At 40.5% G+C, this 25,909-nt stretch overlaps 1 protein-coding gene across 3 annotated transcripts in view; it reads right to left on the reverse strand.

Moving 5' to 3' along the window:
* The window catches only part of ATAD2 (ATPase family AAA domain containing 2), a 28,519-nt gene continuing 2,610 nt past the window's right edge, over window positions 1–25,909 (reverse strand). For 2 of the 3 annotated variants that reach the window (XM_080610156.1, XM_080610155.1), the window contains exons 2-28: window positions 22,293–22,435; window positions 21,726–21,775; window positions 21,209–21,362; window positions 20,516–20,609; window positions 19,463–19,547; window positions 18,496–18,609; window positions 17,963–18,071; window positions 16,814–16,954; window positions 15,935–16,043; window positions 15,631–15,746; window positions 14,686–14,860; window positions 13,972–14,060; window positions 13,482–13,641; window positions 12,409–12,499; window positions 11,687–11,998; window positions 10,042–10,168; window positions 9,300–9,483; window positions 8,303–8,488; window positions 6,817–6,952; window positions 6,477–6,673; window positions 5,677–5,836; window positions 5,193–5,315; window positions 4,953–5,102; window positions 3,328–3,588; window positions 2,661–2,785; window positions 1,378–1,506; window positions 1–608 (exon numbers count right to left, since the gene is read on the reverse strand). In XM_080610156.1, the coding sequence (XP_080466282.1) occupies window positions 567–608; window positions 1,378–1,506; window positions 2,661–2,785; window positions 3,328–3,588; window positions 4,953–5,102; window positions 5,193–5,315; window positions 5,677–5,836; window positions 6,477–6,673; window positions 6,817–6,952; window positions 8,303–8,488; window positions 9,300–9,483; window positions 10,042–10,168; window positions 11,687–11,998; window positions 12,409–12,499; window positions 13,482–13,641; window positions 13,972–14,060; window positions 14,686–14,860; window positions 15,631–15,746; window positions 15,935–16,043; window positions 16,814–16,954; window positions 17,963–18,071; window positions 18,496–18,609; window positions 19,463–19,547; window positions 20,516–20,609; window positions 21,209–21,362; window positions 21,726–21,775; window positions 22,293–22,435 (3,762 nt within the window). In that variant the 3' untranslated portion in view covers window positions 1–566. The remainder of the gene's footprint in view (window positions 609–1,377; window positions 1,507–2,660; window positions 2,786–3,327; window positions 3,589–4,952; window positions 5,103–5,192; window positions 5,316–5,676; window positions 5,837–6,476; window positions 6,674–6,816; window positions 6,953–8,302; window positions 8,489–9,299; window positions 9,484–10,041; window positions 10,169–11,686; window positions 11,999–12,408; window positions 12,500–13,481; window positions 13,642–13,971; window positions 14,061–14,685; window positions 14,861–15,630; window positions 15,747–15,934; window positions 16,044–16,813; window positions 16,955–17,962; window positions 18,072–18,495; window positions 18,610–19,462; window positions 19,548–20,515; window positions 20,610–21,208; window positions 21,363–21,725; window positions 21,776–22,292; window positions 22,436–25,909) is intronic. The other variant, XM_080610157.1, reaches the window with a different exon arrangement.

Genomic DNA, 25,909 nt, shown 5'->3' on the forward strand with positions numbered 1-25,909 from the left:
GTTTTGATAGGCAAAAATATGCTACAAAAAAAGCTCTCAGGTTTGTGAGAAGAGTGTTTCTCCCACATGCTTTCTTTAGGTTGTTAATTCTATGAAAGCAACTTGGGGTATGATGAGGTAACTAAAAACCCCCACAATGTTACCTCTGATCTGCACTAAGATGTTTATAAAGAACTGACTTTTCATACACCAAGAAAGAGATTTGGTTTAAAGCCTTTTTGTCATATACAACAGACTATACAGCACCTGACTACTTCAGAAAAACACGTTTCCACAAGCTGGAAAGTGATGAAAAAAGCTTATCAAAGAAATATCTTTGATTGTTTTCTTTTAAAGAGAGGTACTTAAGTTATGTAGAAGTTCAGATCTGCAGTGTTTACAAAGGCAATCCCAGCAGTATGTCACATACAAATACACTGCCAGGACAAAAAGATAAAAGCAATTAGAAGACTTTATTTGAGCTTTCTTAATCTTAAACAAATATATCTTAATATATATATAAATATATATGTAGAAGTAATCTTGAATGAATTAGAGCAAGAAGTCATTTAGTCCAAAATCAGGAGTCACACGGAGTACGTGAAGGCTGTAATCTCTTTCTTCATTTCCTAATGAGAAAAGAAGACAAACTAGCAGTTAGTGTGAATAAAATCTTGGAGAACCCTGTTTATTTCTTTATAAGAAAGAATAAATAATGTGCACATACAGGAGGAGTTTCTTATATTTAACAAATCCATGTGCTATCACCATCCCAACTCCTTGCTGTTCCCACTAGCTTCAAATGCATCCTTTCATGTCCAAAAATTGTGTAGGCAAGAGGGGCTGTACGAGTCTGTATCTGAATATCCAACCTATTCAAATCGAGTCAATACTGGGAATCCCTGGCTGGGACCATGGGAGCTTCTGGAAGATTTCTCCTCAGTTCTGACAACTTGTAAATCGTCTCTTAAGGAAGAGGTCAGGGAATCTGACTCACTACCATTAAAAGGTCACAGGCAGGAATCTCCCCGTATGTCAAATGAGGGATGCTCAAGCCCTGCTAGTTAAAAAGAGATGATGGTGAGACTAGAGAAAAGTCTCACACTCCTGTTATGTCTCACACTTCCTGTCTTTTGAAGAACAGCATGACTACAATACAAAGTATTGCCATGTCTGACTGCCTGCAAGGAGAGACAGAGGGAGCCACAGACTGAGAAAAGCACCCTCCTTCCATAGCCCACAGCCCTAGAAAGTGTCTGGAAAGAGCTGTTGACAGACTGAGGTGAACTGCTTTGCCAGGGTGGACCTTCAAGTTCAAGGCTTTCCCTACTAAAACAGCCAATGATTATGCCAAATGCAACAGTGATAGAAAGTGCCAGAAGACAAAAATCTATTCACCTTCACCAATTCAGTTTTGTCATAATCTTCCCGATGCTGGTAAATGCACTGACTGATAATGGCATAGAGCTTTTCCAGCTGAAAAATGTTGAAGTCCTTACTTATCACGGTGACAAAATGCAACAGTTGCTGAAGAAAAAAAGAATGAGGGAAATACAAGTTTAGACTTCTAGTGTGAGATCCTTTGAACAGGGTTTTCCATGTTTTCGGAAGCAAAATAGTAACAACAGAAGTGATATCCTGCTTTCTTCTACTGCAAAATAAAATACAAGTGACACTTCAGAGACTGGATTCAGTATCTCGGAAGCTTTAACTGGAGAAAATGAGTTAATTTTTCATATGTCACAGAAAAGGAAAGTTTAATTTTCAGACAGTATCTTATTACTAATCGATGATCATCATTCCAAATCAACTGCTTCCAGAACAGCAGGGAATGACACAACCCACTTTGTTACAGAGCAGTAGCCACCGTTGCTTTCCATCAGAGAAGCTGTGGCTGCCATGCAAGGGTGCTGTAATTGGATCTTTGGAAGCCAGGCTGCAGATCTTTTAGATACAGCTGTGCCATCCTGAATGTGGAGTTACTGCTGGTAGAGCTTTGAGTTGGAACAATAAATATCATTTAGCCTCAATTTATTGGTTCCATGACAATCCCCTGTGAAACTATTTCCAATTGCTGCCACATACATGACTGCAGCCTTGAACACTGCCAGGGATGGGGCAGCCACAGCTTCTCTGGGCAAGCTATGCCAGTGTCTCACCACCCTCACAGGGAAGATTTTCTTCCTCATATCTAATCTAAATCTACCCTCTTTCAGTATAAAGCCATTCTGCCTTGTCCTGTCATGATGAGCTTCAGGGTTAAGTTGATCACTGCTGGAAATAAAGGTCCTTTTGAGGACATGCAAATACCAAAGCAAAAATCCCAAATCCATCAATCCAATCCATCCATCAAAATCCCAATCCATCATTATTAATGTTAACACATTAATAACCAACAGTACTAGTAAGCTGTCAGGTAGCTATTTTACAATTCAACAAGCCCCTTTAAATTAAAAGTCAGGAAGAGAACCCAGTGTCCTAAAACTTAGTTCACCAAAAGCAAGAAGAGCAGTCTACACCTGGTGTGGAAACACGACAGTCATAGTACATCACAGGCTAAATTATTTCAGAACTTATGTATCCTTCCCATAAATCGTTTTAATTTGCATCAGTTAACAACTGACTTCAGTTACAACTGCACATGTAGCTACTTCAGTATTAATAAGTAAAATTAGACTTACTTTGAGTTCAAAGTAATCCACAACAACTGGCTGCATGGGAATTTCCATCACTTTCTCGACACCCATCACCAGTCGCTCTTCTCCCCCAGAGCGCCTTGCACGAGCCACACGGGGCACCCACACATCTGCAACAACACAGATTCCTTTAGTTGGGATTTCTGTTTATCTGGAATACAGTATTAGTGAAGTATCCTCTACCTGGAATACAGCCTCTCTCTGCAAGGACAGACACAGGACTGTTACCATTTTTTCCACTGAGAAACGCTTGACTTTTACGTTCTTCCTGGCAAAAGTCACTGCTCCATCAAAGTTGGAAACAGACGCTCAAAAAAAGCACTTGAGAAAAAGGCAGGGTAAAAACAGGGCAGAAAAGATATCATCCTGTTGCCATCACAGCACTGCATGGTGTTAGGAAACACATCTCCCATTGTGATACTCATATAATAAAAGAAAGTCAACAGCTGTTTGTCAAGTTTTTGAATAACAGACTTCAGAATCAAAACCCCAGCAGCTGCAGCAGAAGGGGAGCTTGGCTGACAGAGCTAGAAGGGCAGCACGATTCTGCATGTTAACTTTAGAGATACAACAGAACTAACAAAACGGAACTGAAGGCTGAAACCCAAACAATTGTGCAGTCCTCCTCCGGGAGAAATAAGAGCTAAATTACCTGTTGGACCAGCTTTATTTTCATTCGCATTTTTGTGTCGTTCCTGCAGGACATTTTCATTCTCTTCCATTGAAGAATCCTGTGTGGACTCCCCTTCATTGTGATCTGTGCTAGAAACAGGTCTTCCTGTTTCTAACTCCTCATCACTCTCTTCTTCATTTTGCTCTTCTGGAACTTTATTCTCTTTATTGAACTGAAAATTCATCCTCTTGTTTGCGATAGTCAAATGCATTTTCTTTTTGCGTTTTCTTTTTGCCATATCTACAAAAAGGTAACAGGAAAAGTAACCCAAAACATGCCCAAAAGTTTTTCCTTCTAAATCCAGCATCCTGATCATACTTGACTTTCAAGGAAAATGACCAAAGAAGCTCAAGCACCATTCTCTCTCTCCCACATCTGTCTAAAGACTAAAAAGCTGCACATTACCGAGGTCAATTTGCTGTTAGATTTTAAAAACGCAGCTACAGCATTTCATTCGCAAAACCATCAGCTTCAACATCTTAAAAGCAGCAAATTCTTACTTTGGATAAGAAGTATTGCTGCAAAACAAGGTTATTAGATCAAGTTGGCATCTTACGATGTGAACAGATATGGATGAACAGAAAAGCATCTGGAGACAAGCCCTTCAAATCTGTTCTAATGCAGTAAACTCCAAAAGTTAAACACACAATGGGCAGAGTTAGAGACAATTTGAAGGGAGTATTTGCTGAAGAATAAATTGTGCATAAAGACAAACACCTCATCAGCTGAGTCCAGTAAGCTCATGTAAAACAAACTTCCCATTTCTGCCTTCCAGAAAACCCACCATTCTTTGCATACACAGAGCTGACGGGTGAAGCTGCTGGCAAAATCCCCAGTCATGCCAGTGAGACCAGCAGACCTCACACCATGTCATGCACTTTAACTGAAAGAGGCTCAAGCCACTTTGTTTCTTGAACAGAGCTTTGGGCAACATGGTCTAGTGTTGGGCATCCCTGCCCATGGCAGGGGGTTGGAACTAGATGTTCTTAAGGTCCTTTCCAACACAAAACAGTCTATGATTCTATATTCCTTTCACAGGAAAAGTAAGGAGATAATGATTCTTCCTTTGCAGAGCTACTAGTATTGCTCCCCTGTTTTTTCCCTTTTCCCAGATCCATTGGGAATCACAGTAAGAGGTGGCATACAGTTTAGCATTCCTGTGTGATGTACTCTAGGTTACCCTGCTCTTGCAGGGGGGTTGGACTAGATGATCTTTTGAGGTCCCATCCAACCCTTGGGATTCTGTGATTCTGTGAGGGCACGGAAGGGAAAAATACTGTTTCATGTAACTGAAAACTCATTGGGGATTCAGAAACTGCCACATATAACATTTTTGACTTCAAGAGACTTCAACATTTAAGAGCCATTAAACATCAGTGGGCAACAAAGGCCACTGGCTTACAATGTAAACCAAGCACTACACTTGAACTTCATAACCGTATTGAATGAATGTATTTATCTCATATAAGGGAGCAAACTGAAAAATGCAATGCCTTTGGCATGAAGAACCAGGCATCACAGAAACCTGCTGAGTCCCAAGAACACACAAGGTAGCAGAAGCATTAGCACCTTCTCTAAGAAAGTGTGAATAAAATACAACTTGCCTTTAGAGTGGGGTGTACTGAAGCCTACAGGCTCTGCTGGCACCTTCAGTTTATCACTACACTTCGGGTCCGTTCCCTTACTCCCAGCAACAGAGTTCTGCTTTGGCATTACATGGTAGTAAGATGGAGCATACTTGGAAGAGCTACAACCTTGCAATAGAGAAGAGATGACAAAGAATTGTGTTGTGCACTGTTGGTTACAGAGATAAGTCTTAAACCCCTCGGTGTCAAAATCCATACCTCTTTCCTTACGAGATTCTTGTATTTCTTCACAGCATCGTTCAAAATCTTCATCCATTTCTTCCCTCACTATGGAATACGCAGTGTCCCTCAGCATACAAGCTCTGTGCCTAATGAGACGATCTGAAATTTCAACAGTCAGAACTGAGCATTTTTTACCAGCCAAAGACATTCTCCATTTCGATTACTAAGACAGAAAGATTTTGCTCTTCTCACAGGTAGGTTCTGAAGGGTTCTCTCAGAGAATATTTTCAGCATAGCAACATAAAAGTTCATTATTAAAGCAAACGAGTTACTGATTAACTCCTCGGTGACAATTCCACCTCCAAGTACTTTAATGCTACAACATCTACAACGTGGTAAGCAATGGTGCTCTGTGTAGAGGTTTCAAATGATCTAATCCCATCTCTGCTGGCCACAGGTGACATTTATCAATTTATACGTTTTAATTTTTTCCAAATTAGGGATAAAAACACATCCTCACCTCCAGGATCTTTATCTGGGTTGTACTCTAACGCATTGCTACAGATTAGATCAATATCTTTTAGAAAGTCTCCTGCAGTTAGGTACTGGTGTAAGTCAATCTTGGACAGAACTGTTGAAAGGTCCATGGGCTGTTTGATAACTGTGTCATAATCAGGTACCTACAAATGAAACATACGTGCTCAGATTTAACACAGTGTCTCCCCAAAATTAATGATTTTAATGAAGCCAAATAAAGGACTTCTTATAACCCTCAAATATTTATGACACATACAAAGATGCATTTAACCAGATAGTTTCAGTTTAAATTGAACAGTTAGTTCCTTGAAAATGGAAGGGCTATTTTGACTGGCTTCAAAGAGACAGACCAGTAGAGGGAAAAAATGAAGCAGGGAGGGAAGAAGCATGTGTGGGCAGAGAAAGGAACAGACACCCAGAGTAGGATTCACTTCACTTCAGAAAACCACAGGAAAGAAAACTCTCACAGAAGTCACCTGACAGTCTCTTTGCTGTTGGCAGCAAGAAAAGGGCTGCAAGAATTGTACCTTTCAAGTGTCTGTCTTAGGTACCTTTTTTAGAATGAGCTAACTGGACCCAGGGGAGCAGATTTCTTTACTCAGACCATAAAAGGAGCCTAACAACTAGTTCAGATGAGGACATCTGTTTCCAAGATTTGAATAATATAAACCAAGTAGAAGTAAAGTGAAAGAGAAGTCGATAGATGCTGATGGGAAACAGGACTTTGCTGAAACACAAAGCTCTATTAAGATTACAGCTGACTTGAAAGTATATCTAATTTACCTCCTCTGGGTCAACTGGCTTTGAAAATGCTCTGAAACGTCTGTCAATGACAAGTCTATGAGTCACATCCCTTAGGAAAATCCTGAGTTCACGCAATGTATCCTCCTCCTGCTCCTCCAGCTGCCTTCTTTCCTCCTCTGTCAATTGTCGAGGCTTAGGTGGTGGTGCTACAGGCAGTTCTTCCAATGGATGCCAAGCTTAAATGAATAGTAAAGTATCAGTCAATTTATGGTACTCAGATACAAGCAGATGAAAAATGACTCAGAGAAAGTTACCACCAAGGTAACTACTGTACAGCTATGAACTTAGGTAGCAAAGTTTGTATGTAGAATACTCTCACCTGCATTGGGTTTGGGTGCAGGAGGTTTAGCAACTTGATTTACAATTAAGTCCTCAAAAAACGTTCCTCTTTCTTCCCTGTCAGGCAACTGGATTTTGAAAACTTCTTCATTGTTGTCATTAAATAAGTCTTTAATCTGAAGCATGAGAAGAAAAGATATTTCAGATATAAGGCCACACAAATGCACATTCTATTCTAAAAAGATGAGTACCTGTTTAAATGAAGCCAAATAATCACCTAGACCTAGCTAGATAAGGAAGAAATTCTTTACTGTAAGGGTGGTGAGGCACTGGAATGGGTTGCCAAGGAAGCTGTGAATGCTCCATCCCTGGCGGTGTTCAAGGGCAGGTTGGACAGAGCCTTGGATGACATGGTTTAGTGTGAGGTGTCCCTGCCCATGGCAGGGGGGTTGGAACTAGATGATCTTAAGGTCCTTTCCAACCCTAACTATTCTATGATTCTAGAAGACAAACTGTGAAAAGTCATCCATTTGGCCTTAAAAGGCCAGATTTTCACAGGTTAGCACAGCAAATGAAAACATCTCTGAGGAACACCTCTGGAGTTACAGCTCAATGAAGGGACCATCTGGTACACTGATGAAGTGGTGACATTCAGCACTACCTCCAGGACTCTCCATTTCGTATTTACCCTCCTTGCTGTCCTTTAGTTTAAATCTTTAAGGCAGCTCTAGAAGGAATGGGCAGGCTTTTAGTAAAGAGGTGGAGGTTTGGTTGGGGTTTCTTTTACTATTTTAATTAGTGAAAATGAGGTGTCTGAAGTTGCATACTTCCAAGTTCTACTCCATTTTTTGTAACCTCTGCTCCCAAAAGGCACAGAGGGAATTTCAATCCTTCTTTTAGAAAGAACTTATAAACAGTATAAAAACCTGTGTAGAAAGTGAAGCCCTTTCAAAGCATTTGATGATAAAACACATCTAGGTAAGCCCTCCTCTTCTCCCCAAGGAAATGAGGCAAAATAATTGGAGCAGCACATTCGCATGTTGAACACCTTCCTTTCATGCACACTCTCAGATGTCCAGAAAGTGCAGCATGTCCTCTTACTGACTTTTGTTAAGGAACACAACAACTGATTTCCAAGTGACTTAAAGAGAAGATGAAAATTCTCTTTCTACTCTGTGAAACTTCCTTTCCACATTTCCATTTCAAGCACTGTATATTCTTGACTAAGTACATACCCAACCATCTTGTAGTCACTGGAATTATTGTCTGAAGTTATACATATGTCTAGTAAGCATGAGTGTGAGAGAAGGGAGAAAAAGTTGGGTCAGTCTCTTATTCCAAAAACACTTTAAACAAATGCTTTCAGCAGTGTTTTGTCTAAGCAGATTTTAAGAGACCTGGTTTGGATGCCCAAGGAATAACAGTGTGAATTTCCTTCAGAGTGCACAGAACTCCAATGCTTAAAGGATTTATTTATAAACAAGAAATGGAACAAAAAACATTCAGAAAAGTATGGCCAGAAATACCTCTTTTGGGAGATCCGCGTGATGCACATCAGATGTTGCAAGCAGCAAAACTGGAGCAAATGTTGGAATGTTCTGCAGTAGTGTTGTAAATGTAGCTTTCAGTGTAGCTCCAACAGCCTCCCACCATGAATGGATATGTGGGATATAAATTATACTCGGTGCCGTTCTCTGAGCTTCTCGCATCAACTGGCAAAATGAAAGCTTGGATAAGAAAACTAACCCCTGGGCCAATAAACAACAATGCATGAGACCAGATTACATGTGTTGGAAGACCACAAGCCATTGCCTATGGATTGTACCTCAATCACAGAAGATAACATGCATCTACCATGTGAGGGAAGTGGGAACAGTCCTTTCACATGACAAATTCCTCCATGCACCCTTTCAGATTATCAATATTCAGATATCCAGATGACCAATATTCAGAATATCAATATTATCAGTATCTGCTTATATTTAATTTTCCTAGTGAAGAGATATACACCTGTGTACAAATGTTAGTGAATTTTACTACTTTGACTGCATACACTGCAGCACTAGAAGCTGCCTATGTAAAAAAAAGAGTAATGCTTCTTTCGCCCCCAAAACCTCCACTGCCTTTTAAATCTAACAAAAAAGGCAGCTACAAGTGTCTGACACGAAGTCAGGCTGATGCAGAGCCATCTACTGGGAGCACAGGTTCTTGTGAAGCAATGAAAACAACTTTCTGAATCTCACAGCATTTCTTGCCTTAGACAGGGGTTTATTAGCAGCACCTCCCACTTTCCAAAGCTGCTACAACATCCTCATTATTTAATTTGGAATGGAAAATAGGGCCACGTATAATATACTTACTTGATATCATATGATCTGGAAGAAAAGTGCATTTTTCAGACAGAAGTAAATGTAAGAGCACATTCAAACCAGGCTGCCCCCACCAACAGTGAATCTGGCTTACTTTACGAGTTTAGAAACAGTTCATGAATGCTATGAGATTAAAGAGGGAAAAAAGAGATACCTGTGCACATGTTTCTTCTGGCGAGGTGATGGTTGCCAACAACATACATAGGTCTAGTGTATAAACTGGAAACTTCTCCAGGGCATGTATAACTGCAGGTGCCAAATGAGAAGTTTGCCCATATCCTGGCTCTCCCACTAGTAAGAACCGTGGCCTGCAAGATGTTGGCTGGTAATAAACATTCCTAGAACAGTAAGGAAAAAAATCAAGTTAAAGAAATGAAGTGATTAATGTTAAGAAAGTGAGAAAAATAACTGACCCAAGGGGGATGAAAACAATCTATTTTTCAACTGTTGGCTTACATGACTTTCACATTAAGCTAACAAAAGGTTCACAAAAGCTTAGCAGGGTAAAGGTACAAACTGCAGCCATTGTGTAAGTTTTCCTCATAGTGTTTTAACAAACCATTTCTCAGTTTTGTTTCTGCTACATAATTTGCTACTGGTTTTAACAATCTTGGAAGGCAGAAAGGCAAAAGATGGCTACACAAATCCATAGGTGGCTTTTATCTAGAGGGACAGACATCCAAACTCTTCCATCTTGAGTCTTTCAAGCAATACGATGGATTAAATTAACACATTCCCATAGTCTGTGGACCATTTTTGACTTGGGAAAAGAGGGCTGGAACATTCACTGTGATGGATTATGGCAGCAAAATGCTTCACCTACCACCCCTCACACCAGAACTGTTTCCAGATCCAGCCATATTGACAATATAAACATGAAGGAGACAAACAGTTACCTGCCAAAGTTGAGGAATTTTTCCGGTTGTCTACCAGGTGTTTTATGAGTTGGATTCTCTTCAAAGATCGGTGGTGATTCTGCATCACTGTCAATCACATCATTTCTTAAAGTGTGATTTAAACTGTCTGAAAGACAACAGAGGTTTGTTAACTTTCCTGAATAGTCTGTACCTTGCTATCACATTAATAGAGCTTCCAAATCAGCGCTGGAAACCACTTATCTTGTATTTCTTCATTTAAGGACACTCACTGCTATTTTCTGAAGAGCTCATTCTACTACAACTCTAAGGAGATTACACAGGTCTGTACAAAGCTGTCCTACATCCCATGATTTGTGTAAGATATTCTCTCTGTATTGGTGAAAACTTGGAAGCTTTTCCCTTAGATCAGAGAGGATTAGGAACAACCTCTGTAGTTCCTTAAACGCCTGAAAACCTCAACAAGGCCACTTCTTTCTGGAGCTCAACATGGGGAAATGAAGTGAATGCCATGGCCACAGACTTCCATTTGTCTAGGACTAGCAAGTCGGAACATACAGACCAACATCTTCTAGATAAGGCTCCTCAAAGATTCCTAAAGAAGATAATGGAAGGTGGACAACAGAAACACGATGCGACTACCCATCCCCTAGCCTCTCTGCTTTTGTTTTGATGGTGGGTTTCGGTCTCTGTTTTAACATTGCAAGCGATCTACCAGCTCCACTGGGAGTAATACTGGTAGGATGGATATTTTCCATGGATTAGCATAATAAATTATTCATTGATCTCCATTAATCAGGATTGGAATGAGTTTATTGATTTATTTGCTCTCACCAACAGACTAATCCTGATCAGGGACTGTAATGATAGGACAAGGGGTAATGGGTTTAAACTTAAGACAGGGGAAGGTCAGCTTAGATATAAGGAAGAAATTCTTTACTGTGAGGGTGGTGAGGCACTAGAATGGGTTGCCCAAAGAAGTGGTGAATGCTCCATTCCTGGCAGTGTTCAAGGCCAGGCTGGACGGAGTCTTGGGCGACATGGTGTAGTGTGTGGTGTCCCTGCCCATGGTAGGGGGTTGGAACTGGATGATCTTAAGGTCCTTTCCAACCCAAACCATTCTATAATTCTACAGTCAGGGCTGATACAGTCAGGAGTGTGAACTCACTTATGCTATGCAAGCGAAACCCCAAGTATACACCACTAAAACATTCTGATCTCACATGCAAGTGAGCAGTGTGATCCACGGACATTTCAATTAAAAGGTGATGGTTAAAAGTTATGACAGCTAAAGCAGTGTTTAGCTTAAACCACTTGTATTGTGATCCTGACATGCTTCACCAGAATTAGAAGCATTTCTGCAAAAATACCCTTCTCATCCCCACTGAAACAATTCTCTTGAAAGAGGTGCCTCAGACATTAAACCTTAGATCCATCTCTACAAATGATAAACACGTTAGCTGCTGTCCGAAGTGGGGTGCTCTACTAGAGAACATATAGTTCTCCACTGTGTACCGAGTCATTCACAGCTCCCACCCAGCACCATGCATGTGTCTGTTCTAAAATTCTACTGCCATTACAGCCGAGAGGTTCGTGCATGTTGATGGCACAAATCAGCAGTTTCTGCTTTGGCAGAATTTTACCAAAGTGGATGTTCTTGATATACCTTGCTGTTGGTCCTTTAGCGCAAGCTCTGCATGGGGAAATACTTTCTGCAAGGCTTGTAAAATTCTTGCTAGTGTGTTTTCAAACAGTGGTTTTACAATAGGTGATAGTGCTCGCCCAGGTGAAGCCACAGCCCTCTGTGAAGCTGGAACAGTCTTCTGCATAGCCATGACAAAATCCTTTGCTGTTATTTTAATAGAAGCGATATCTAACTGCAGTTTCTCACTACTTTTGTATATCTGAGGATAGCGGCGGCGCAAAGCACAGAGCGCAGCTTCAGCACATAAGGATTTAATATCAGCACCACAGTATCCTAATAAACACAAAACAAGAATCAAATGTTATGTCAGTCTCAGGCAAAACAAAAGTCAAGGCAAAGGTTTCTAAAGTGCAACAACTGAAAGACTTTGTATGCAGCCAAAAATTAACATGTTAGGAGAGAATTTAAAGAGTTACTGCATTGCAGAGAAGATGTTACATGACTGATATCCTGTGCTTATGAAACAGCCACAACTTTGCTCCTGAGAAATATGCCCCAAACCCAGTCGATGTTTTGAGAGACACAAAAAACTTACAAAAAAGGCAGCATCTACCTTTGCTTGCTCCCAAGGCATGGAGCTGCCTCACTTTGCAGCAAGGCACAAGAGCTCAGGTACTGCCTGGTACTAGCTCAGATTTCTCAGGACTGTCACATGCAGTAACTCACTTTGTTTTCAAACCTACCAGTACATTTTTCAGCCAGCTCCTCAAGAAACATGTCCAGTGGCCTAGGGCACCAGTCTCGTGTGTGAATCTTGAAAATCTCTTTTCTGGCCTGGAAACAAAAATGGTGGAATTTTAGTTTGTCCTAAGTTTACTTGTACAAAAAACCCCCACAAACAAAACCAAAGCCAAACCAACCACCACAAAACCCCAGAACCCCTTACATTAGTACAGATACTTTTCTTATCTACTGCTCTTTCGGTATTTTAAAGTTCAGTTCATGTGATTTTCGCTTTTTCAAGCGGGACATTTAATAATTCTTAATTCTGACACATTGAACCCTTGTTTCAGTGCAGGCCCCCAGAAAAAGACATTTGTAGCTTCCCTGAAGACCAGGTTTCCACAAGTATAAGATCTAATGATCCTGAGGGAAAAAATGTAGTAAAAAAAACCCAAGCTTATCTGCAAACAGAATGTTTCATCAAAGAGAATTCTCTCAAACTCTGCACAATTTCATGCTGACAGTCTCATTAGTTCATCAGATTTGCTTTTCTGCCAGTTCACTCAAGGAAAACAGTCCTAGCACTATGTTTCAAGTTGTTACAATTACTACAAAGACGAATAATATTTAGGATTCAAACTACTGTCACTGATCCAGAGAATGACAATGATTGCCTATCTTCATCTCTGATCTCAGCAAGACTTTCATTTAAGTATTTCCTGATACAGAGATTAGCAAAAATGCACTTTTTGTGCACGCCATTTCTTTCATTTTCAAGATGCAACAGCAGTGATCTATAACTAATTCATACATTAATATTTTGTTATCTTTTCAGCAAATAGCAGCATCCCATTGTCTTGACTGGCCAGAGTGAAACGAAAACTCATGATAGAGCTAACTACTTGAAATCACCTTAGTCATAGATATCCAGTATCAAATCTGCCCTCCACAATACAAGGCAGTCTCTCCAAGCATCCCCCTCTTTTGTCTGAGTTGAACAACACTGATTTTGACTTTAACTGCATTGTTAGGACGTTGCGTTACAAAGATGGACTTTGCCACATTAGCAGTAAGGCTGAGTTGAAGTTCTGACCTCTTTATTTGGCAAGCTGAAGAGGAACTCCCGATCAAAGCGTCCAGGTCTTCGTAAAGCCGGATCTATAGAATCCAATCTGTTGGTGGCTCCGATCACCACAATCTCTCCTCTGCTGTCTAAGCCATCCATAAGTGCCAGAAGTGTCGACACAATAGAGCTAACAGAAAAATACAATTTTCATTCACTGGTTTAGTAACTTGTTATATTCCACATGACCTTCTCCAACTCAAAAAGGGCAAGCTTTAGCTGAAGAGATGCTGATTAGTGAAAGGCTCATTTTAAGACATAAACAGGTAAGGTAACACAGACCTTGTGCTGATACCAAGCTTCATGAAGTGTTTTCTGTTACTGTTTAAAAATCACCTGACATTAGTGCTCTGAGTATCTAGCTTTCAGGATAAATCTATGTGTCACAAACTTAAATAGGTTGTGGTCTTCTTTGTAAAAAGTTCAAGCAACTTCTATGGAGGCACAAAAAATGCACTACCTATGAATTTGGTCTTGTTTACTGGACCTCACAGGAGCAAGACCATCTATCTCATCAAAGAAAATAATTGAAGGACGCATCTGGTAGGCCTAGAATGCAAACACAGGAATATTGACATAAGTAAACCAGCACTCTTGTAAAGAGAAAAAGCATGAAAAACGTTATGGTTGGAAAAGTCCCTGTAACTGGGTTTTTCAGACTAGCACCAGGGATCTTTACTAATTGAGCTAATGGAGTAAGTGGCATGAGTAACAGAAGACAGCGGCTTATGTCAGCCACTGAGACTGGGTGACAGGAAACAAATCGTATCAGTAGTTTCTACAGCTCTTTGACAACTATCAAGAAAAGTGTGGGGACTTAATTCAATTATAAGTTCTGGAAGCAAGCTTCCATTGTGAATTTAAATGACCACACTTTTAGCCTGCATCTGTTTCCTTCTTATCTAAAGCCACCATCTCTTGCCTTTTGAAACCTTTTTTTGGTGGCTGTTTGCAGTTTGAGAGGGTTGCTGTGTAAGGTGCTCTCATTTGTTTTATCTTCCCCATTAAATCTCAAGATTTCAAACCCATAAAAAACCCACTGAAAAATGGAACTCAATCCCATTTCAGTAGAAGGAACTGACAAAACATGAAAAAGACCAAGTCCTTACAAGTATTGACAGCAGAAAATTACCATTACCACTCAGACAGAACACAGGGCGTGTTTCAGCCTTACCTGATCAAATAATAAGCGAAGCTGTCGTTCAGATTCCCCCACCCATTTACTCAGGCAGTCAGCACCTTTTCTCATAAAGAAGGCTATTCTCCTGTCACCTTGGCTACATTCATTAGCAAGTGCACGAGCAACCAGTGTCTTTCCAGTCCCTGGCGGACCATAGAATAGACAGCCTCTGCAATTAAAACAAACAAAACCCCCATAAAAGATTCACAAAAAGAAGATTTTTGTAAGAAAACATCATTACAATAGAAAAATATTACAACCCCCATCCCTAAAACACACAACTCTTCTCCCCTAAACAAGCCACAAAGATAGCAATAACAGCTGAAGTCTTGTGCTCTTACACAATTCACCAAAGCAGCAAATGAAATGAAGAAAGAGGATAATGCATATGCACAAAACCTCAAGAAAAGATCCTAGTATCCCAGAAGGACACTTCCAAAACTGGTGACAAACAGGGGTGGTTACAGCACAGCTGAGCTAAGCAAGAACAGACTTCACACATTCTGAGACTGGGCTAACTTATGAATCACGGGTTCATTTTCCAATGCTACACTGAATATCCATTCTCATTTTCACAGAAGGCAAGATTTGATAGTAAAGCATTTAACCCTCCCTTAAAAAGCTTTGAAGTTACTGGATTTGGTCTCCCATTGCTGATGATAAACAAAGAGGAGGTCCAAAGCTGGGTGCCTATTCTGAATTTCCAGCCACACCACCTTTTCAAGGCAAGACACTTCTAGATACATTCTCACCACAAAGTAGATCTCTGAACCTACATACATTCTGAATTCTATCCATTGTTAACAGATTACTTTTTACTACTGCTAAGGAATCCCCATCATCACTGTTGAAAATTTTGAAGCATGGAAGATAGCTCAGTTGAATATTCTCCCGAAAATAGGTGAATTAGAATCCATTGTTTTGAACAATGTTTGTTACCTGGGAGGCTGGATCTTGAATCTCTCAAAGAATTCTGGGTACAGCAATGGAAAAACAACCATCTCTTTTAAAGAAGAAATGTGGTCAGAAAGACCACCCACAGCATCAAATCGTACCTAAATTCAACACAACACATTTGATTTGTTAAAGAAAGCTCCATAAGATTCTATCATCGATTTTATGTCAGCAGAAAGGAAATGTTTGGGGCAACTTTCAAATTGCTTGAGAGAACACTGGAAACCAGTCCAATTGTAGAGGGCATGCTGGAAACCTCTCACTGACACCATGACCGAGCAATACTTACTGAACAATCGATTTGCATTGGATCAACATCAGCCAAACTTGCTCCAATTTTCATTCGATCCTTGCGAATTCCCTTTAGCTCATCTGTCCGGAAGTTTAGTGGCAGACACCTTATTGGAATGAAGGAGAAAGAAATAGGTGCTTTCTAACTTCAGATGCAGCCAGAAGACTTTTGCTTTTAGAATGATGGCAAGTGAATGCAGAAGACTTCGTAAATGAGCATAAACTTCCTAAATGGTTAAATATTTGTGTAAATTGTTTTACATTTCATGTACATGAATAACTAAAGGAAAATGGTCACTCCAGAGATGAAACAGTTAATTATTTTGCCAACTCTTAGTACTTAGGAATACCCATGCCAGCCAACACAGTAGGTGTATGAATGCAAGCTTAGAGAATAACTTGTTCTATGTGGAGACTGTGGCCTGACTTTGAATTCTGTGATGGAAGAATCTCCTCTCCCCCCAGAACACACTGACACCTTTCAAAGACTTTCTACATTCAAAAAGTTACAGCCTATAGCGATACTTATTTCCATGTGGATTAACATTCTAAAGGCTTCCCACCATTGCTGGTCCTTCCCAAGGACTTTGGGATGTGTGTGCCACAAGCCACATGTCTGAAATAGGCTGAAAACCTATTCGTTAGATTCTTACTAAAATAGTTTTTCTAGAGTTTTTGTTAAGTAACAAAACCTCCATCACTTCCTCTCTTTGTTACATATTCTTATGGTGGTTTTCTTTCTGAACAAACTACTATAAAGCACAGGAGCAGTACAATCCTTACATTTAAAAATCCTCTCCCCATTCCCACCTAGAAATAAAATCACTTATTAAAACCCAATAGACTTCTCCAACTCCTATTCTGCAATTTCATTAACCTTCTTAAATTCCTGTTATGGCTGTGCCTCCTACGCCTCTCAAAATGCTCTTCTTCTTCTTCTTCTTCATCATCATCATCATCATCATCAGATGAGGAGGAAGAGGATGTGGAATCATTGCTGTGGACTGCGTGCTTCCGTCTGCAAACATTTAAACAAGTAAGAAAATTAAAGTACGAAGTACTATCAAAATTTGAGTGAATTCTATCTAAGTAACATCAAAAGTAATATCAAGTAATGTAAAAATTTTAGCGAATCCTATCTTAGAATTGACTTAGAGTTCTCTTAAATTTCTAAAGCACTGTACTTCTTATAAATATGATTTCAAAGTACACTACACAATTTCCCTTGTGACAGAAAAATGTATTTTTTCTTTGGAAGGGAAAATGTTATTTTGCCAAGAAATTTCATAAACAAATTACTTGCTTCAATCTCTCACACACACACCAACGGAGTTTCACTTCGCATTATGTATCCTCTCTGTGAAACACAGACCTTCTAAACTTACTTAAAAGTTTGGCTTCCTCCCCTAACTGTCTGCTTTCAAGGATGCTAAATACCATGATCAAATCTAGCAAGAGATGGCTTTCTCCATGCTCCAACTACTTACAGGATCCAAAACTCCCTTGTCATGACTATTGCAATTTATAGTTTCATTTAGTATTTTTCTTGCTTAAGGGTAGTTTCATGAAGAAACATCAACTGATTCCGAAGAAAAAACAGAATCAGTATTCTGAGTGATGACAAAAAGATCCGTTAATACTTCCATACAGGCTCTCCCCTCTAACAATGTTATCTTCAGTTTTAAGAAAGAAAGTTGTATCCTTCAAGATTAAATAGTCTGAGATTTTCACAGGAAGATTCTGGCTTCAATTCCAGAATAAAAGAATTTCAGTTACACAACCTCAGCCACAACCTTCATCATCACCTTATCAGTGACCACAAAACCTGCATTTTAAACAAACCTAATGGCTAATAAAAAATATATCCTGTGCCTCAGTATTTTTCTTTATACCCTCAGACCACCACAGCAATAATCATGCTATTCATCTGTAATTACCACCAATTCAAAACCTCTTGAAAGCATTATTCAGTGATGTGACTGGCAGCACTACTGATAAATAAGAACTATCACTAACCATCACCAACCTGTTATTACTTTTGCAGCAAGAGCCTTGTGGCTGAGCACTTGTAAATGAACATGTCTGTCTGACAGGTGAAGACTGGCCCGGAAAATACATCTTACGTTGTCTTGGTTCTGTTGAAAGCAAAGAATTGAGAATAATGCTTCAAAAAAGTTGAATAGGAAGCAGGACAGTGGAAGAGGCAGAAAATGTGACATGTTCTACCCCTGTCTAGCTTCAGGGGAAATCTTGAGTGATTAAAGTGAACCACTCCCCCCACCTCGCCCCCTACAAACAGGAGACCTGAAAGCCACAAGAGTAAGATCATCCAAGTCTGTTCAGTTACTATTCTTTCAAGGATACACAAGTCATTTTTTTGTCATTTAATAGCAAAGAAATACAATGTGCACAGGCTACATGCATTTAGTAAAACTTACTTGTAGAATGAAGGTAAGAAATTGAAATACAAGTTGAGTGTGTACAGATTTGCATTGAAAAATAAAACCAAACTCACTTACATGCAGGAAGTCAGCTCATAAGAGAAACTGCATAGCTTACTTTCCAGCGGCGCTTGGTAGCGCTCCACAGTCTTCCTCTGTCGAAAGAAATAACGCTTTCCAGTGTGTTCACCATCTTCATCTTCTTTCTCTTCACTTTCGTCTGATGAAGTTACTGTACATCAACATTAAAACATTTAAATGCTGTTGCAAGTTACATTCAAAAACGCACTACACAGATGCCTATAAGTTTCACTACTACCTTCATGTTAATGACACAATAGATCTGAGAACCTGCAAAACGTGAAGACCAATTTATGAAGACACATTCCAGCAATTACAAAGCACAGATACAGATATTGTTCTGTCTTTGCTCCAATTGCTGGTGACTGCTCATCAATCTCAGTAACAATTGTGTCATCTTGCTTAGCCAAGATGCAGCTGCTGTGAAAACCACTGTTTCAGGAAGTAATTTCTGAGAAAGCGTTTCAGGAAAGTGTATTTCATACTCCAGAATGGCAAGACTAAGCATGGTAATGTAGCTCCAAGTCCTAGCTCTGCCACAGATCTCATGAGCAATAATGGGCAGGTTACAGGTTTGAACTTCCCCAATCAAAAAAGTAACATTCAATGCATACAGTTTATGTCACCAGCTTCTGTAAAGTAACTTGAAGGGGGTTTTCATGAAAGATGGTAAGAATGCAAAACACACTATCTTCTCCCCTGATGATCTTCATGCTAGGGAGCAGCTTTCCATACACATCTGGTAACCTACCTGAATTCCCGAGAATTCTCACTGTACCAGTAAAAACCTGCATATGGTCATACTCCCACTGTAGTGGGGTCATTCTCATTTTGAGTTAATTTAGATTCCCACTTGTCCACAGCTACCTGTTGCACCCCTACACCTATGGCTTGTAATGTCAAGAATAAGGACTTTCTAATAGATGAGAAATCAGGTCATCCCAATTGCTTAAGACAAGGCTTTTGGCTAGAGCATAGTAAAGAAAATTTAAACCAGAACTAACCTACAATGACCCCTTGCTTATCAGCTATTTCTTTGTCAGCTCTCTGGATTTCTTTCTTTCCTCGGGAGTACATACTAAGATTTTCCTAATTAAAAGAAACAAGAAAGATCAGTCACAAATATGCAGGAAACCTGACATGGGCATATTTAGTTTCTCTTTATGGTATTAGGTACTCCATATATACAAAAGATAAAACTAGGGTATGGGAGAAGAGAATAGGAACATCATTCTGGTACCCAGGATTAATATAAAGAATTCCTCCTCCAAAATAGGGTTTGGTACGTGTGACAGTTATATATTTTTCCACATACAAAATCCAGTGTGTATTAATTAATCATAGTAATTGATCATTAATGATCAAAGAACCTGGCAGAAGCTAGGAAAAAGCAGTTTCTAGCAGACAAAAAAAAAACAAACCATATGAGCATTCGAAAGATGATGTACAAAGTACTATGGACAATTCCAGTTTCATTAAACAAAGGAATTTGGATCTATAAAGGCAAGCTATGAAGAGGTTTTAAAATGAAGTGCCTGTCATTCAGATGGGCTGCAGAAAAACTTGATTTAAAGAGCAAAACCAAGACAGAGAAAACAGGATTGCTGTATAGAATTTTAGCACAAGTTCCTCTAGGGACAGAGACTACTTAAGCTGACAGGCAAGGCTGGACAAGAACAAACACACATCAAGCATCAACGAATTCAGTGTTTTGTAAGATTTAAGACCCAACCCTGAAACAGCTGTTTGTAAACAGCATTCATTCAAAAATCATAAGGCAATTCATAAAGCACAGTATAAGACATGCATTTCAGGATCTCACTGCTGTTTCTTGTCTTCTGAGGAAGATATTTCCTCCACCCTTAGAGTCCATTTGTAGCATGACCACTAACATCAAGATGTTAAATTATAATTAGAGCAAAACCAAGTGTTATTTTGGACCACACTGTTCTGTGGAAGAAGTTATTTCAGTTAGATTAAAATGACAAACTAAAATGGTTTCCCTATGTGAAACACACTACTTAGGCAAACAAATAGTGAAATAAATTAGCATCTACATCTGTGTTGCTGAACACTCCCAGGTCTTCCATCATTCGCCGTCTACACATCTTCTCCATGTCATCCATCTTTTGCAAGACAGCTTCTGCAGTACTAACATAAAAAGTTGACATGTCAGAGCAAAGACAGGCAAGTACAAACCCCCAAATATATCCAAGAATACACATAATTGGTATGACATTCTAATACAGCGTGCACAAAGCAGAGGCACGGACACTTAGCCCAGTTCTTAAACACTACTTGAAAATTAGTTCAAATGTTTACTGGTTTAGAGCAGATTTAAGAACAAGCGTTTGAGGATTTGCAAACAAGCTCTGTTTCCACATTTATTTTCCCCTCTCATTGATCACAGTAAAAACAAATCTTAAAAAAGTCTGTTTTAGCAAAAAAAAAAGCAGAATTCTGAAGATCCTAGTAAGATAACAGAAATTACAGCAGTATTCAATAGCTCTTCAGCTGCTGTTACACTTTGCAAACCTTTCCAAGCAACGTATCACATACACAGGGGCACATAGGGAGGTCTCAGCCTAACCACTGAATCCACTGAGCTCTTGCTGCCAGGACTAGCAATACCTTTTTCTGTTGTCAAAAGGAGAAAGACCCTAGCCAGCGTACGCCATAGCACAAAGGCTGCTAAAAAGGTTCATGTCGGTGGCTTTGTGAGATGATGGGAAAAAAAAAAACTCACTTACTTTGTTATAAGTTTGTCAAACAATACAGACTGATTTGTAGTGGTGTAACGACTTTGTTGAAGTCTGCAGCTTCGGCGGACCTCTAAATCTCCATTTTGTTCATGGACATGTTCTGCAGCCTTTGCCTCAGCTCTGGTCTTCAGTGTCCTGGTGACTAAAATGCAGTAACATAGAAAGTATTTTGAGACATTTAGAAAATGCATCACTACCTTTATTTCACCACTGCTCCAGTAAACATAAAATCTGCAGTGGTGTGATTTTTTTCTTTAAATACTGAATTAAAAGTTAATGTCATGGTCACAACACCCAACAATTGTTTAAACTTTACTGTTTGATCTACCTCTTTGCATAAAACTCATCGGAAATTCACTATCTTCGAGATATCCTCACAGCTTCGGCTGATTTTGGCTAAGAGTTCAGATGCTTTTGGGGCCAAGTTAAATAGGCAGAGTAATGAAGCGCAATCCTCCTCAGAAACCAGGCTAAAAAGGAACCCTATAGAATCCCCACTGCTTACCTTCTTTATATTCTTCTTTTTTCTGTTTTGATTTCCGCTTTGCCAACTGCCTACGTTAAGAAAGAGGACGCTGTATCAGAATTACTACACAGAAATATTCCTTACATCCTACCATATCATACTGCATCAAAAAGTTCCCCCTCAAGACTGGGGAACTTTATCTAGTTTATAATCTCGTGCTTCTGGTCATGCAAAGAAAAGCTGGTGGACCACAAGGATCCAGGTCCCAAGTCTGCTGTGGACACAGTTGCTATGAGCACCCAGTTCTAGAACAATGGACATCTCATAACATTCTAATCCTGATGTTCTAATGGGGCACGTAGTACCTTAACAACCAAAGCAGAGAGAGCAAAAAGAAGTTGGGAAAAGATGTATGGTTTCTGCTACAAGCAGAAGACTTGTACTATGAAGAGCGATTCTAGTTCTAAGATACCGGCACTCATTTTAACATAACCATACTCCCCTGCAGGCTTCTGATTTATCATGATGTGACTCGCTGTACATGCTTTCACTTTTCTTTTTCATTCTATCTATTCAACAAAGATTGAACATCCAAAAATACAGTACCTCGTTAAGTGTCTTCGATTGACATTTTCACTTAATATTTCCATGCTTTTGTCAAAGCTAGAGTCCGAACAGGGTGGCATGCTTTTTCTCATTGATCTCAAACAGTGTCCACCGAAACATTCCATTTTGCTAGAGGAATATTCCTAGCAAAAGAAAGAAATAACATTTACATACACCACGTATGTTGAGCTGAGAAGGGAATTTTACCTCATTTAGGCAAGCTTTTTCTGTAACTCTTCCGAGTTACAGTGCAACTAACAGCACGCAAGTCTTGGACTACTTCAAGGTCTAGGCCAGGGACACATCTGCACTTGAGGTAACTGGGAGGCCACACCATCTGGAGCCAGTTACTGATTAGACTGAGTGTCTGAGAACATTTACAGAGGAATATACACAGTAGGTGTGTGTTTGTGCACACAGGTGAGGTCTAAATACCAGCAACTGGAGCAGGGCTCACACAACCAGCCCCTGGGACACCCAAGCATCAGGGACAGGTACAGACAGACTGAATGCCCAACACCATCTATCACAGGGTCCATATTACATATATAAACTTATATATGTGTGCGTATTATCCCTCTAATGGGTTTTCATCCTGATCAACCAGAGAGGGAAGAAGGATCATTTGTACTCTCCACAGAGCTTCTAGATTCAGCTACTCCGAGTATATAACACTTTCAAGTAAGGACAACTTTTGAAGTCAGAGGCTTTACTTCTACATACATGATCACTTGTGAAATTAGACTCCGAGGTTGGAGTGACTCTGGAAAGTTTAGCTTACTTAAACTCTAAGATATATGAGCTATAATTGCCACTTTGGCTATTTCTACTTCATTGATCTAGAAGTAAATAGAATCACAGAATAGTTAGGCCTGGAATGGACCTTATGATCATCTAGTTCCAACCCCCTGCCATGGGCAGCGACACCTCACACTAAACCATCTCACCCAAGGCTCTGTCCAGCCTGGCCTCGAACACTGCCAGGGATGGAGCATTCACAACTTCCCTGGGCAACACATTCCAGTGCCTCACCACCTTTACTGTAAAGAACTTCTTCCTTATATCCAATCTAAACTTCCCCTGTTGAAGTTTTAACTCATTAGTCCTTGTCCTATCACTACAGTCCCTAGTGCATAGTCCATCCCCAGCATCCCTATAGCCCCACTTCAGATACTGTAAGGATGCTATGAGGTCTCCATGCAGCCTTCTCTTCTCCAGGATTAACAGCCCCAACTTTCTCAGCCTGTCTTCATACGGGAGGTGCTCCAGTCCCCTGATCATCCTCGTGGCCCTCCTCTGGACTTGTTCCAACAGTTCCATGTCCTTTTTATGTTGAGGACACCAGAACTGCACACAATACTCCAAGTGAGGTCTCAGGAGAGCAGAGTAGAGGGGCAGGATCACCTCCTTCGACCTGCTGGTCACGCTCCTTTTGATGCAGCCCAGGACACGGTTGGCTTTCTGGGCTGCGAGCGCACACTGAAGCCAGCTCATGTTCATTTTCTCATCGACCAACACCCCCAAGTCCTTCTCTGCAGGGCTGCTCTGAATCTCTTCTCTGCCCAACCTGTAGCTGTGCCTGGGATCGCTCTGACCCAGGTGTAGGACCTTGCACTTGTCATGGTTAAACTTCATCAGGTTGGCATCAGCCCACCTCACAAGCGTGTCGAGGTCCCTCTGGATGGCATCCCTTCCCTCCGGCGTATCAACCGAACCACACAGCTTGGTGTCATTGGCAAACTTGCTGAGGGTGCACTCAATCCCACTGTCCATGTCACTGACAAAGATGTTGAACAAGACCGGTCCCAACACCGATCCCTGAGGGACACCACTCGTTACCCGTCTCCAGCCTTCTCCAAATCCAGGGTAGCCAGTTCTCCTGATAGCTTCTGGGGGGGGCCTATGTTGTCCCTAATCTGTCTTTTATTCACTACGTACCTATAGAATCCCTTCCTGTTATCCTTCACATCCCTAGCCAAGTTCAATTCTAACTGGGCCTTAGCTTTCCTCAGCTGGTCCCTAGCTTCCCGGACAACATCCCTGTATTCTTCCCAGGCTGCCTATCCCTGCTTCCACCTTTTATAAGCCTCTTTTTTCCTTTGAATTTTCCTCAGCAGCTCCTTATCCATCCAAGGAGGTCTCCTGGCCCTCCTGCTGCACTTCCTTCTAGTTGGGATGCAACACTCCTGAGCTCGTAGTAGGTGATCCTTGAATAACAACCAGCAGTCTTGGGCCCCCCTGCCCTCTAGGGCTGTACCCCATGGAACTTTACTAAGCAGTTTCCTGAAGAGGCCAAAGTCTGCTCTCTTGAAGTCCAGGGCAGTGAGCTTGCAGCACGCTCTTCTCACTGTCCTGAGGATCTCGAATTCGACCATCTCATGATCGCTGCATCCAAGGCTGCCCTGGAGCGTCACATTTCCAACCAGCCCTTCCCTGTTGGTGAGAATATTTCTTGGGAGCAACTTTAAAGGTTTGCCACATCAGTTAAAAGATGATTGCAGTAATACATTTCAGAAATCTCTGAGCCAAAGGCCAGACTGAAGGAAGAACAAACACATCGAGAATGTCAGCACAGATGTTAGGAAAAGCCCAGTACAGTGACCAGGGAAATCTTTCTATGTGCACTTACACACTTGTTCACTATTGTCATGTATTTTTAATGCAATGTTCACCATGTAGTATCTGTGATATTTACTGTCCTTTGTACTGTATTTTTTACCTTAATCTTGGCTCAAATTAGGACACAGGCAAAGCAGTAACAGTGCATATTGCTAACTGTGATCATCCTCCATTTGTAGGAAGGTATCCCAGGTCAGACACCAAGAAGCAGCCAGCGGAGCAAGAGTAACTAACTCTTATCAACCCAACCAGGCTGAAAACACACACTTAAGAAGTAAACTCAGAAGCAGCAAATGGCTAAACAGCAAAGATAAGGCAGCTGGATTAAAGAGTTTTGTAAAGTATTTCAAATTTTGAAAGCATTTCATATTTTATTACTTTCCTCATCCTATAGACAGCAATTGGCAATTGTTTCTAAAAAGCCTCTGTAGAAAAACTGTGTTCAGCTCTCTAATGTCTGACGAAGTAACTCTGTTGAAGTACTATCAAAATAGACAAAGGTCCTTTGGCAACGAGGCTGTTAACTCTGATGCTGAGGTCCCTACACAGACAGGTCATGAAGGCTCAGCCTGGAAAAACAGCAGTTTCCACTTTGCCCAGACAAAAAGGGAACCCTGAAGCACACTGACCCCAAATACAGGTCACAAGACAGCAATCTTATTCACCTTGGGGACTTACATCAGGGTTATACACCCACAGACACACAGCTTTCAATGGGACAATGACCACTTTGTACCTGCCATGGAACTGCTTGGGACTGAAAACTTGGAAGAGAATAAACCCGCAGATGTTTGCTTACCTCAGACTTACTGCTGTATGCTCCTTAGTATGCATGAAAGAAGCTGACTAAAGATAAACCCCTTGCTGGTATCAGGAAAACTTCAAGAGCTGCCACTGCCAAGTCCTTGCACATTAACAAGACAGGAAAGAAGCATTAGGACTTGAACATGCACCATCATCTTCATCTTACCATCTAGGGCACTTCTGCACTGTCTCTG

The sequence above is a fragment of the Psittacula echo genome (genome assembly GCF_963264785.1).
Source record: "Psittacula echo genome assembly, chromosome: 2".
Classification (NCBI taxonomy): domain Eukaryota; kingdom Metazoa; phylum Chordata; class Aves; order Psittaciformes; family Psittacidae; genus Psittacula; species Psittacula echo.